This window comes from Gambusia affinis, linkage group LG07 (assembly GCF_019740435.1).
Source record: "Gambusia affinis linkage group LG07, SWU_Gaff_1.0, whole genome shotgun sequence".
Classification (NCBI taxonomy): domain Eukaryota; kingdom Metazoa; phylum Chordata; class Actinopteri; order Cyprinodontiformes; family Poeciliidae; genus Gambusia; species Gambusia affinis.
Genome location: NC_057874.1, coordinates 27,487,759 through 27,500,126, shown reverse-complemented (window position 1 = coordinate 27,500,126; position 12,368 = coordinate 27,487,759). Strand labels below are relative to the sequence as shown.

Genomic DNA, 12,368 nt, shown 5'->3' with positions numbered 1-12,368 from the left:
ACTCAGTGATTTAAACAGGAAACTGCAGATGATCTGATCATCTGGTTGTTTTCAGATCAGCTTCATAATCTGTCCAGATGCTACAAACTAAATGTGACATGAAGTGGATGATGTGGAGTTGAGCTGGAGATCTTTACCTTCCTCAGTGACTGGACACTGACTCCAGGGGTCTCCATACTTCACATCCTGTCTGCGAGCTCGTCTGATACACAAACACAGATCAGAATATGAGACGAGTTTCTAAAATTCATCAATAGGGACTGAATGACAGAACTGCTCAACAGTTCCATTTATCTTCAGATTAAATCACAAGTGGACTTGATTAAAAGATTTATGAAGGCAGAACTTTAATTAGGGGAGTTAGAATAAAGGGACCCAAATGTAAATGCATTCCACACTTTTCAGATCTATTTTTTAAAACATCTGTTTTTCTATTTTTAATAAGGTCTCAGTTAAAACATTTCATTTTGTGGATGTAATGCTGCAAAAGGTGGAACAACGTCGGTGAACAATTTTGATATTTTCTATAAAAAAAATTCAACAACAGTTGAAAAGAGGAAAAAAAGAAAATAAATAAAGTTGGAAAAGGTGCAAACCCTTTGGCTGCATAAATGAGCAAAAAAAGTTTTATGCTTCTGATTAAAGTTCAGTAGAAAATATTTTTTTTCTCTTAAAATTTAAACATCGTGTAGATGCACTGGATCTGTATCAGGTTGGCCTTCATTTGACAGGTTTCTTTTTTTAAAATTTTATTTCATATCAAAGTAGAAGATATACGTTGTGATACATTACATTAATGAAAGAAAAATAAAATCACTGAACAAACAAAGGCAAGAAAACAGAAGGCATTGTGTTGCAAAGAGTGAGTATTATTAACCTGAAATGAAAATATTAGTCTCTTAACTCACTTATTGTCATGAACAATTCTACTCTGGGCATTCTGAGTCATTAATATGTTTATGCTTTCCAATCATGGCAAACACATGGACATCAAAAAAAGAAGCTGTTCTTTACTACCAAGTGTTGTGTGCATTAGTAACATTTAGGCACATTTGTAATTTAGAAGTACAATTAAAGAAAAATAGTCTTGATTTACTTCGGCAGAAACAAAAATCCTCTTCTGCACCATTAAATATAAAAAATATACTTCCACTTATTTATTGTATTCAATTAATTTAATCACTTCTAATTAAATTAAAATGGGAATATCTGTTGAGGTATGAATGGAGCATTATAAGCAATCAAGGTCGTAAAAAACAAAGAACAGTTCTCACCAACTGAGACTCGTTCAAAAGTCATTGAAAAGAATCGAATCGTTGTAAACGACATCAATTCCCTCAGCAGGTATAAGTTGGTTTCCTCTGATCTTACAAGTGTGCCTGGAGTTGTTTTCTTTCCACCGCTATCTTCAACTTTTCTTCTAAGTGACCCTGTTTTAAGCCACTTATTTATTATTATTTTTAACCAAAATCGTAAAGTAAGCTTGCTGTACTTTAAGCTCAAATCACGGCAAATAAACTGTTGATTACATGCAGTACCTTGTTCACCACTAGGGGGCGCCTGCAGACCACCAGTTTGAGAAAGCTCTAGCTTAGTATGGAGAAGACTGCCATCTAGTGTTTGCAAATAGAAATTGCAGGTTTAAAATAAGGGACAGCTTAGTCGTCCCTGACTGAGCGTCTCTACCTCCTGCTGGTGGGGAAGTATCTGGAGCAGTTCTGCCCGTCCCAGGAGCAGTACGGGTCTCTGGCCAGGCAGCACTCGGCGCAGTCGGACCCGTAGAGCTCACACCTCTGCAGCCCCAACTGGACCAGGCCGAGCTCACTGGACACGTACAGCTGCTCCTGAGAGAGGAAAGCACACGAGCACAGGTTCATCACGCTGCTGAAGGTTTAATTCTCCACATCTGTGTTCGGTTTTCTCTCACTTCATCATCCTGATTACTGACCCGAACCTTTCGCTTCCTCTTCCTCTGTTCTTCTTCCAAAATCTGGAAAGTTTTGTCTTTTCTAGCTGAACTAGCTGACAACTAAATGTGCTTCTCTCACATTAAATCATATGTTTGAATCAAATAGAAGCAATTTCTCTGACACTAAAACCCAAATGCAAGAGAAAAAATAATTGCAACTCATCTAACGCTTCATTTTATTTTTTATATTTTTTAACTTCCTCCAGACAAACAAAGACAAAATAGAACAAGAACCTTTATCGACCAGATTCAGTCTGGATTATTTAAGTGGTAGAACCTCAAGCTCAACTTTAAATAACTGCTTGGTTCATTAACAACAAAAAAAGAAAAATCCTGTTCATTTAAAAAGGTTTGCAAGTCAAAAATAATGAGAAAGTGACACCTACCCGTTTAGTCGACAGCTGCATGCTCAGGATAGGAGTCGGAATCTGTGGGGTCAAAAATACCATCAGCAGTGAGAAACTAAAATGATTAATATGTTTGACTTGATAACAATAAGAAAGTGATGCTGAAATACAACAGCAGTTTCAGGTTAAGTCATTCCAGCTTTCCTTCAGTATAATTCCAAACTGAAACGTGAAATTACATAAAAAATTAAATTAATTTTTTATTAATTATGTCTGGTGTCCCACTGGGATGTGAGTTGAGACACTTCTGTTCATTAGTTTTAGCTAAGGACTTATTACTTTAATTTTTATTGTTTTACTAATTACATTAAAACTTTAAGGACATTAATGAAGGAACAAACAAAAAGTAAAAGTCCAATTTGAATTCAATATTTGGGGGATGAAGTCTCTTTATTCTAACTTGTAGCTTTAACATCATGAATTTGAAATGAATCCTTTGACTCTGACTGAGGACAAACCTGCAGGATTAAAGGCCGACCCGTTGGTTTGACATGATCCGGCCTGAGTTTGTTTGAGTTTCTTTAACGGCAGTCATCTTTCAGGCGGGCGGCGGTCGAGGAATGCAACATAAAATACTACGACTGACTGCGGGGTCAAGAAACCTACAGAGATTAGAAATCAAATGAGTCCCTTTCTTCTCTTCAGAGGCCTAAAGTTTCCCCACAGCTCCATTTTTCTGGGTCATTGACTTGTTTCAGTGTTTGACAAAAGGAGTCGGTGACTTTTGACCTCTCTGAGGCGAGAGAAGGATGGAGAGTGGGGGCTACTGAAGGTACCTTAACAATGATCTGGCTGTTCTCTGACTCAGCAGAAAACCAGAGACGGGTAGAAACGAGTTACATTTACTTGAGTAACATTTGGGAGAAAAAAGCAGCATTAGGATTATTTTTATTATTCTTGAGTAATTCCATTATGAAGTATCGCTGCTCTCAGTTTAGTAGATTTCTGGATTCTCTACCCACTGTGAGTAACTTCACTGAGTGAAAAACAAATGATATTTTAACCAAGAATGTCACCACACACACCTGCAGCTTTTGCTAAAGAAATTGATTTTGAAAATATTTTATTTTGTAATTATGTTATTTTCTTGAATATTTTTTTAGGTCCTTAAAATACCAAAATCCTCTTAACTTTATATTTTGGTGTATCTGATGATGTAATTTTTAAATATTAAAAAATGTATATTTTCATCAGTACTTGAATAACCTTCTCACCAAATACCTTTTTACTCCTAATTGAGTAATTTCTTGGCTACTTTTTACTTTTACTCAAGTAAAAATATGTTGAAGTTGTGCAAGTAAATTTTTTTGGCTATTTTATCCACGTCTGCAGAAAACTGAGGAACCAGAAGCAGTTTAGACGACCGGACCAGGAAATCAGTTTGTTCCTGTTCTTTTATATCTTTCTTCCACCCAGGTTGCTCCATCCTTTAAAAAAATGTTCATCTTCCCTAACTAACATTTCTCACACAGATGAGTTTGGGAAATATGTGGCCTTCCATCTGGTTTTATAAAGAATGATGTTTTTCTGGACTAAAATGTTCCTCTGGGAGCCTGAAGACGGCCTCATGTGGGAGATCACACGATGCTCGGTTGGCACAGGAGCACAAGGAGGAACTGGAAGAAGCTTTCAGCCCTAAAGGTCCAGTGCAGCTGCAGCAGTCTGCAGAGAAGTTACCTCAAAGGCTGAGCGTCTCTGTGGTTCTGAATAATCTCACCTGGAACACGGTGAGCTCCTCCAGAATGACCTCCTCTGTTTCCCAGTTGTCTTTGATGACTGACACAGCCTTCACCACCTTCCCATCGTCTGGAAAACATCACAGCAAGAAGAACCCCGATGGTGAAAACCTCTGACTTGTCAAGTAACACACACACACACACACACACGCGCACACACACACACACACTGGAGCATAGCAAACTGTCACTGCTTTGAAATCTTGCAGAAAGGCTCGGATTTTGGACGGAGGGTTTTATTTATTTTATTCCATCGCTTCAAGAAATCAAAGCCAAATGTAAAAATTATAGAAGCTTTTCATTTTGTGCCACAGTATTTGAACTAACATACATTAAAGAGGCAGCATTATGTTTATTCCAGCCACAGACTGACTATATTATATTATTAGACTATATTTTGTAGCACAATCAAGTAACTGTTACTTTGAGTTGTTATATATCAAATATCTCTTAAAGGAAATTTTACTTCCTGACTTAGAGGCTGGAAATTGGGCCTCTGTCTCTTTAAAAACTCATCACAACATGACTCCTCTATTAACCCTTTAACAATGTTTTTACCGGTGTTCCATTAAGAAGTAGCTCCTGTAATGAGCTCAGCAGTTCCTCCAGGTGTTTGCTAATTGCTGCTGGCTAGTCTGAAGGAGCTGACTGCTCTGTGAGGTGGGATCTCTGAAGCTGCAGCTCAGAGGAGGAGTTGTGCCTCAGAGGCGGAGCTAGGTACACCCAGGCATTAACGTGATGAAGTATAACATGATGGAAAGCTAAAAAAAATGCTACTATGTGTTGCTGTCCTTTTAAAATGTCTCCTGTAGTTAGATGCTGAGACATCTAACTGATTTCTTTATATGGAGACGATACTGGCTTCTATTCAATAAATTTCACTTCGTACTTTGAAGGCTGATCAACAAAGAAATGAGGGAACAGAGTTGAAGTTATTACTCCTGTGCAGCCTGAGCATCTATGGACAACCTCAGCGATCATGAAACTGTCAGAAAACTAATAATAAAAAGGTGATAAAACCACCTGTGTGGGGAACTGAGGAGGTCAGGTTAGCACGCCCAGAACAAATCTCGTCCTGACAGGAGCTTTCCTCTCCACATGCTTCAGGATTATATCAACAAGATATTTTGTTATGAAATATTCCCCCCATCAGATTCCTGGGTTCCTCCCGCAGTCCAGAGACATCCTAGGCCTAAACTGGAGTGGTAGCACTGGGGAGCCATTGACCTCTCTACTATCAGTCCCCCAGCTGGGACGAGCTGCTGGCTCTGACGGAGAAACCAAATCCCCTCCTGGGAGCTTTAGAACCAGATGCCCGTTGCCTGGAGTATATTCTAAAAATAAACAAATGTTATTATTTCAAGGTAAAAACATTTAATTGAATAATTTCTTTGACAGTGCTCCCTAATGACAATGGCTATTTTCAGAACTTGCTCCACGTTGGTGACCCCTGCTGCAGAGGAAACTTTTTCATGTGACGTCCTGCTCTTCGAACCTCTGCCCGTTTCACCATGGCAGACATCAAAACAACCAATGAACTACAGTAAAGCAGTAAAGCCTGTCAAAAAGCAGACATCTAGCAGCCTAATCGATTCTATTCAGTTTATTTCACCTAGAAATGGTCATAAGATGCCGTCCGGTCGGCTGCACAAACAGACATTGTGTAACTTTAATGAGGAAAGATACGGCGGTGATGGATAGCCGCCGTTAGTCGTAACGACTGGCAGCCCTCAGTGAAATCGCGGATTTAACCCTGTTAAATACTTTATAAGTATAATTACAAAGATATGAAATGTAGCCTTATGGGGAAGGTACATGTCCAACCATTAGATGTGTGTCCAGATGATAACCTGATCAAAGCTCTGGATGTTCAGAGCTTGGACCCCCACCCTGCCCTAAACTGAACCAGGCCCCCCTCCCTGACCTGTTGCTGTCTGATTCCAACACATTAGTCACCATTAGAGCTCCAGAAGATCTCTAGCAAATCCATGAGGCATGAACACAAGTGCAGGACATTTTTCCTGTTCTGCTGTGAAACAAGAGGGCAGGTTTTATTCAGGCTGTTAATGTGCAGTGCATGGGGTGGGGTGAAAGGTCAAGGAGAGGAATCCACTTAGAGGAGATATATGGAGCAGCTCTGCGCCCTCTCCCCTCCGGCCTGTCACCAGCCACTAAATGACCTCTCATTCATCACAGAACCAGAACCGTTTTATCTGACAGCAGGTTTCTGCAGCTGGAGCAGCAAAGACTACAGATGTTCAAAACGGACCCGGAGAACCTCCACTGACAACAAGCTGAATCTCAACGTGATCCACTGAGTTTAATCATGATAGAGTCTACGATCCCTCCTCACCTGTCCCCAGGTGTAAGACGTCGTACGGTCCGTCCTGAGCCTCCACTCTGTCCACAACGACCCTCTTCAGCAGGTACGGCGAGTTGACCCGGGTCAGGACGGGTCGGCCGCCCAGAGGCAGGACGGGGTCCCACATCAGCTGGTGCTGCCGCATGAAGCTCACCACCTCATCTGGGAAGTCCTTGGTGGACTTGTGCAGCACGTCGTACGTCTCACTGGGACACTGAGAGGACAGACGACATCAGGAAAACGGCAGGACGGGTCCACTTCCAGGAGCGAACAGGTCCAAACAAAACCATCTGGGATGTCAGACTGTAAAGGGGCAGCATTACCCGTTTTATAGCACATCAAATAACTATGTGACCTTCAGTTTCAAGTCTTCCTGATATAAATTTGACTTCCTGATTTAATGTCTTGAAATTTGTCGCTTTAAAAACTCCAGAGGCGTGAGAACTGCAGCCCGGAGGAGGAGCTGGGTCTTGAAGGCGGGGCTACGTCCAACCAAGTGTTTTGTGCAGTTGAATGGTTGTCATGGAGATTAAAGATTTTCTCAAACATGCATGAAAGAATCAAGGCAACAAGCATCATGTAAATCCTAAAGAAGTTCATTTTCATTGATACTGACCCTGTAAGTTGTTTTTGCATGAAAAATCTGCTAAATAAAATAAAATAATAAGTTTTACTGATGTGCCCAACTGTTAAAAATAAAATCCAAAGAACCTTCTCAAACTTTTTCTTTGTTTTTTCTTTTTTTTAATAAAATCTAATCATTGCACCTAAAACCAAAGCAGTGACCAGATGTTAGTTAAATAAAACGCTTCGCTTTGCTGTGATTCACGTTTCCTTCTTCAGTCTCTGAAATATCGTTAGAGATAAAAACAAACAGAACAAATTTCTTTGAGTGAAGAAAATCCTTTAAATTAATTTATTAGATTATTAACACCAAGAAATACGCCTGTCGTGATAACAAATGTCGATGGACAATAAATTATCCTAGAAGTTATTGTGATAAACAATAAAATTGTTGGTTTGAGTCCATTTTTGAGTAATAGAAATAATAATGCAAGAACACATTCTCAAAGATCAACACATTTTAACTTCTAATGAACATTTAACACAGGAACTGGAAGACATTTTAAATATCCAAAATAAATAAACAAAACAACAGCAACAACAAATAAAACTCATCATGAAGACTGTCAAAACAAAAGGGCTAGTTGAGACCAAAACACCAGACTGAAGACTTTTAACATCCAGTTTTTTGGTACAAAAAGAGAAAAGTGATAAATCATGGAAATGGAAATTATCGAGCTCATTTTAATTAATTATGCAATTAATTGATTTGTTGCTTATTAAGACAGGCCTACCAATAAAATACAGGTTGTGTTTAAGATGTGAACTTTTTATCTAATCTGAGAATTTAAACCCAAATCATCAAACAATATTCTAGAAATAAGCAGTGAAGGTCAATTCATCTGGTCTCAACATGCTGATTTGTGCATAAAGTCAGATTTTCTCTCAGTGAGGAAACATGAAGAGATGAGAAACTAAGAGTAGGACAGATGAATTTGTTGAAGGTGTAAAGCAGGTTGGAGCTAACAGGGAAGCCGCGTAGAGAAGTGAGAAATGTGGAAGCCATTATTGTCTCAGCTTCATTCTGCCTGATTCGCTGCTCTCATCGCCGACACGCCTCGCCTCTGCTGCACTCAACCGCGTGATTAAACACCGCGCAGGGCGGCCATGACACCCGGCGCGCACACAGCGACCTCTGACCTCACAGCGGCTGAAATGTCCCAGAGGAACCGGTGTTGGACCAGAGGAGCTCTCTGAGGTTGGACTCTGATCCCACAGGAAATTCCTAATTTTTCACAAAAACACAAATACCATCCAGCTTCCAATAAATGTGGGATAAATGATGGCGTCTGAGGCTGAATGTGGCAGCTTAACTCAAGAAAAAGGAAAATATTCAGGCGGTTACATGCTGACCCTCGGTGGGGCAGTTCTACCACAGAGCAATCATATTTACATTAAAATATATGAATGTTCCTGCATCACTTCAGAGACTTCATACATCATAATAAAATAAAAATATAGATATTTGGTTGATCGGAAAACTGTCAGGTTTCCATGTACTTGCTGCTAAATGTGCTAATGGTGGAGAAACAACTTACTATTACAGGAAAACCATTTGTCCACCCTCATTGGTGGCTATGCTAATTTAGATTTAGCACAAGCTAATATTTGCTAACTCTCTGCTACACTGCAGCACTAACACCCGCCTCCTGGCTCTGATTGTTTTTTTCTAGTTAGCAGTGGGAGAAGATGTAGGAACTTCATTTTGTTCACAGATTATCTGTCTCATAGTGATAGTTAAAAGTTACATTCTGCTGCTTTTAAATAAAGTTGGCTTTGTTTTTATTTTTATTTTTGCAGCTTCACTCTTTCCATGTAATCCCAAAGTGTCTCCCCTGTTGTTGTAACTGATCGCAGCGCTGCAGGACACCCTGGGCGTTTACCTTCCTGAGAATGGGAGTATCCCACAGAGAGATGTGTTTTCCTATCTCCTGCTGGACCTGTGCAGTGACCTTCGCCGCCCTGCAGGGTCACCAGCTCCCGCCTGATGGCGGCTGGGAAAAGCAGCAGTTATCTTCCAGCTGTTGGTGTGTTGAACTCACCGTTCCGGGTCTGGGGTACGGAATGCGGCCCTTGTACTCAACCCAGCGGTAGTCGGGTCCTTCTCTGTGGGCAAACGGTCCGTTGAAGGCGGCGCGGATGGACGCCATGGAGAAAACGCACACAGCCGAGCCCTGGAAGATGGAGCTGTGGAGAGAGAGGACCGACCGGTTGATCAGCGGGGCGATCAACCGTCAAACCGGGAGAAACAAAACAGCAAACAGCAAAAAAACTAAAATTACATTGTGTTATTTACAAAATGAAAAAAAGTATGTGACTTTTTCAAAAATATATATATATATTTTTACATATTTATTAAATCTACCACCATGTGGCGACGGTTTGAAATGAGACACATAATATGTGGAAAAAACTGCTTTAGGAACAACCAATCAGAGTCAGGAGGCGGGTCTTAGTGCTGTCAATCACCATCAATGTGGCACTGCAGTTAGCATAGCCTGTCATGAATGCTAATGCTACTTAGCATGGCCACTGATGACGGTGTTTATCAGCCATCAGCGAGTACATAAGGATTATTGACAGCGCTAAGACCCGCCTCCTGGCTCTGACTGGTTGTTTTTGGTTGGGAGAGTTGCATTTCTTCAGACCGCAGTAGTAGCACAAGGAGGACATGAACTTTTCAAAGATTATCTGTATCATTACACACCTGGTGACGGTTTTGACAAAACAATTTGTATTAAAGTTACTTACTGCAGCTTTAAAGAAGAAAAGGAGGAGGGAGTGGAAGGAGAAGTGGCTCTGCTTTTCTACATTAAGGTTAGAAAAACTCAACCTGCTGGACCCCTACACCTTTGACCCCAGGCACCCACCCAGACCTGACCTCTGACCCTGAACTGGGAGGGTGGGCACGCGCCAGCCGGGCGGACGGAGGTCAGATAATCTGCAGAAGTTTCTTTTAGCAGGTGGAGTTCACAGACTCCAGCTGGATTAGATCATTTATAACCAGATTAATCAAAACATAAACAGGAGGAAAACTGGTAATTTCACTAATTACAACTAAAAAAATCATTTATTATAAAAATACTGTAGAACCATTAAAGAACCATTTCATTTCTATTTTCAGGTTTAAAGATGAAGAAAATGTTTGCAAAAAAAGGAATGGCTCGTTTATTTTTTATTTTGTGGAAAAAGTTATTATCTTATTAACTCGCAATGAAACATTTTGCTGAATGATAAATTGTTCCAGAAGTTATTGAGATGTTATTGTTGTTTTGAGAACAAGTTCCCAACCTGATGACAGAGAAAACCAAACACTCCTGCTCCTCTTAGTGTCATTCTGTCGTTAAAATTATTAAGATAATAAAATAAATAAACGGCTAAATCCTGCATTTGTTATTGTACCCATATTTTAAAAAGTTATTATAAGACATTGGGGAAACAAGTTGTCCTCCTATTTCTTATTTTTGCTTCTTTATTCTTGCAGATATTCTGTTTTTCTTTCTTTTTAATTCAGTTGATCATTGTTTTATTATTGTTTTTTGTTTATTGTAGAGCTGGACTTGATTCAGTCAGTTTTCAGACGATCACTCCATCTCTCTGTTTCAGCTTGAGGCACCTGCTTTTATTTTTTCTCCTGTTTTAATGTCTTTGACATGATTGTAGCAGTTTCTCACCTGGAGGTGGTGAAGACGCCGTAGACGGTCGGGTTCTGAGGATCCTTGGTTTCCAGAACAAAGATGTCCTCTAAAACAAAACAGACAAATAGAGATTGCAATGTTTTGTCACTTTCTGTCCTCCATAAATTAGTGGATTGAACTCAGTTTATTAAATGTTCAGTTTTCATTTATAAAGACAAGATCAAAAAAAGTTTGACCACAAAACATCAAAGTAAACAAACTTCAAGAAAAGTAAAAATCCTGAGTTTTCTTTTAGCGTTCTGAAAAGTTAAATTAAAGCTGAAATATTTTATGAAAAATATTTTTTTAAACTGTCACTGTGTTGTGACAGTTTGGTATGAGACAGGTAATGTGTGAAAATAATCAAGCTCCTCTGCCTTCTAGAAACAACCAATTAGAGCCAAGAGGTGGGTCTTAACGCTGTCAATCACAATGTTGTGTGGCGCTGCTCATCCCCATCCTGCTCCTCGCTCTCTGCTACTGCAGCTAGTATAGCCTGTTGTGAATGCTCAAGCTAGTTAGCATGACTGCCTACGACGATGGATAAACGTTTTTTATGTATTTGCAGCGCTAAGACCCTCCTTCTGGCTCTGATTGGTTGTTTTTGTTTGGGAGCGATTAATTTCTTTAGACGGCAATAGTAGTTCAGGGTGGAGCTTTACTACATCCATTTTTTTCGCAGATTATCTTTCTCATAATGAACTGTTACAACATGGTAAGAGTTTTAACAAATATGTAAAAAAACCATATTCTTTATAAAAGTTACAAAGTGCAGCTTTGATGGAGTAAGAAGAAAGAATGGGTCGGCGTTACCGAGCTCATCGAAGTGAGTGTCGACTCCCGACGGGCCGGGAACAGAGCAGACTAATCGGGCTTTCAGGAAGGTGGTCCAGCGGTTGATCAGACTCCTCTTCCCACCAACGTCATTCTGCAGGAAGGAGAAACAAATATGCACTGAAAGATTGATTAAAACACTGAAACAGGAAGTTGGTTCAGGCCTTAGCAACATGGAGTTTTAATGTCTAAATAAGGTTTGCTGGACGGGCTGGTCCTGCCCATAACTGGAAGAATACTCCTCCGCCATCTTGAATTTTGGCATGTTGACTTCCAGTCTCCTCCAGACAGAACGAGACACGGTGTGTTTAGTAAATGCTAAGGTTCACACACTTAAAAAAAAAAAAAAAAGCAAAATTCAAGTGTTTTCAAAGGATTTTCCAGTAAATGTTTTCAAACTCTTGCAACACAACACTAAAAAATGATAAAAAATAAACAAAACAAAAAAAATGTATCTCTAAAGAAGACTCGGTGATCTTGCTGTTGTACAAGACAAAGTTGAGGGTTTTAACTTTTCACCTGGTTTGGTCACATGAGCTGCAGACTAACAGACTAAGTAACTTTTAAGAAAACGTTCAACGGCGGGTAAAGTAGCAGGTAATAGACCAGAGTGAAGTTTCCCCCTCTTACAAAAAAATCCCATGAAAATCATGTTTTCACATGTGGATCACATTTTTCACATGTGATCCAGTATTTTGTTCATGTGTTTAATGTTCCCTGCATCTTGTGTTCACATAATTCTCACATGTGCACCACATT

General features: G+C 39.8%; 1 protein-coding gene across 2 annotated transcripts in view; it reads right to left on the bottom strand.

Moving 5' to 3' along the window:
• The window catches only part of si:dkey-49n23.1 (semaphorin-3D), a 51,375-nt gene that overhangs the window by 1,612 nt on the left and 37,395 nt on the right, over positions 1-12,368 (bottom strand). For both annotated transcript variants that reach the window (XM_044120978.1, XM_044120977.1), the window contains exons 9-16: positions 11,589-11,703; positions 10,773-10,842; positions 9,141-9,285; positions 6,466-6,688; positions 4,094-4,182; positions 2,356-2,397; positions 1,687-1,844; positions 138-202 (exon numbers count right to left, since the gene is read on the bottom strand). In XM_044120978.1, coding sequence (XP_043976913.1) covers positions 138-202; positions 1,687-1,844; positions 2,356-2,397; positions 4,094-4,182; positions 6,466-6,688; positions 9,141-9,285; positions 10,773-10,842; positions 11,589-11,703 — 907 coding nt within the window. The remainder of the gene's footprint in view (positions 1-137; positions 203-1,686; positions 1,845-2,355; positions 2,398-4,093; positions 4,183-6,465; positions 6,689-9,140; positions 9,286-10,772; positions 10,843-11,588; positions 11,704-12,368) is intronic.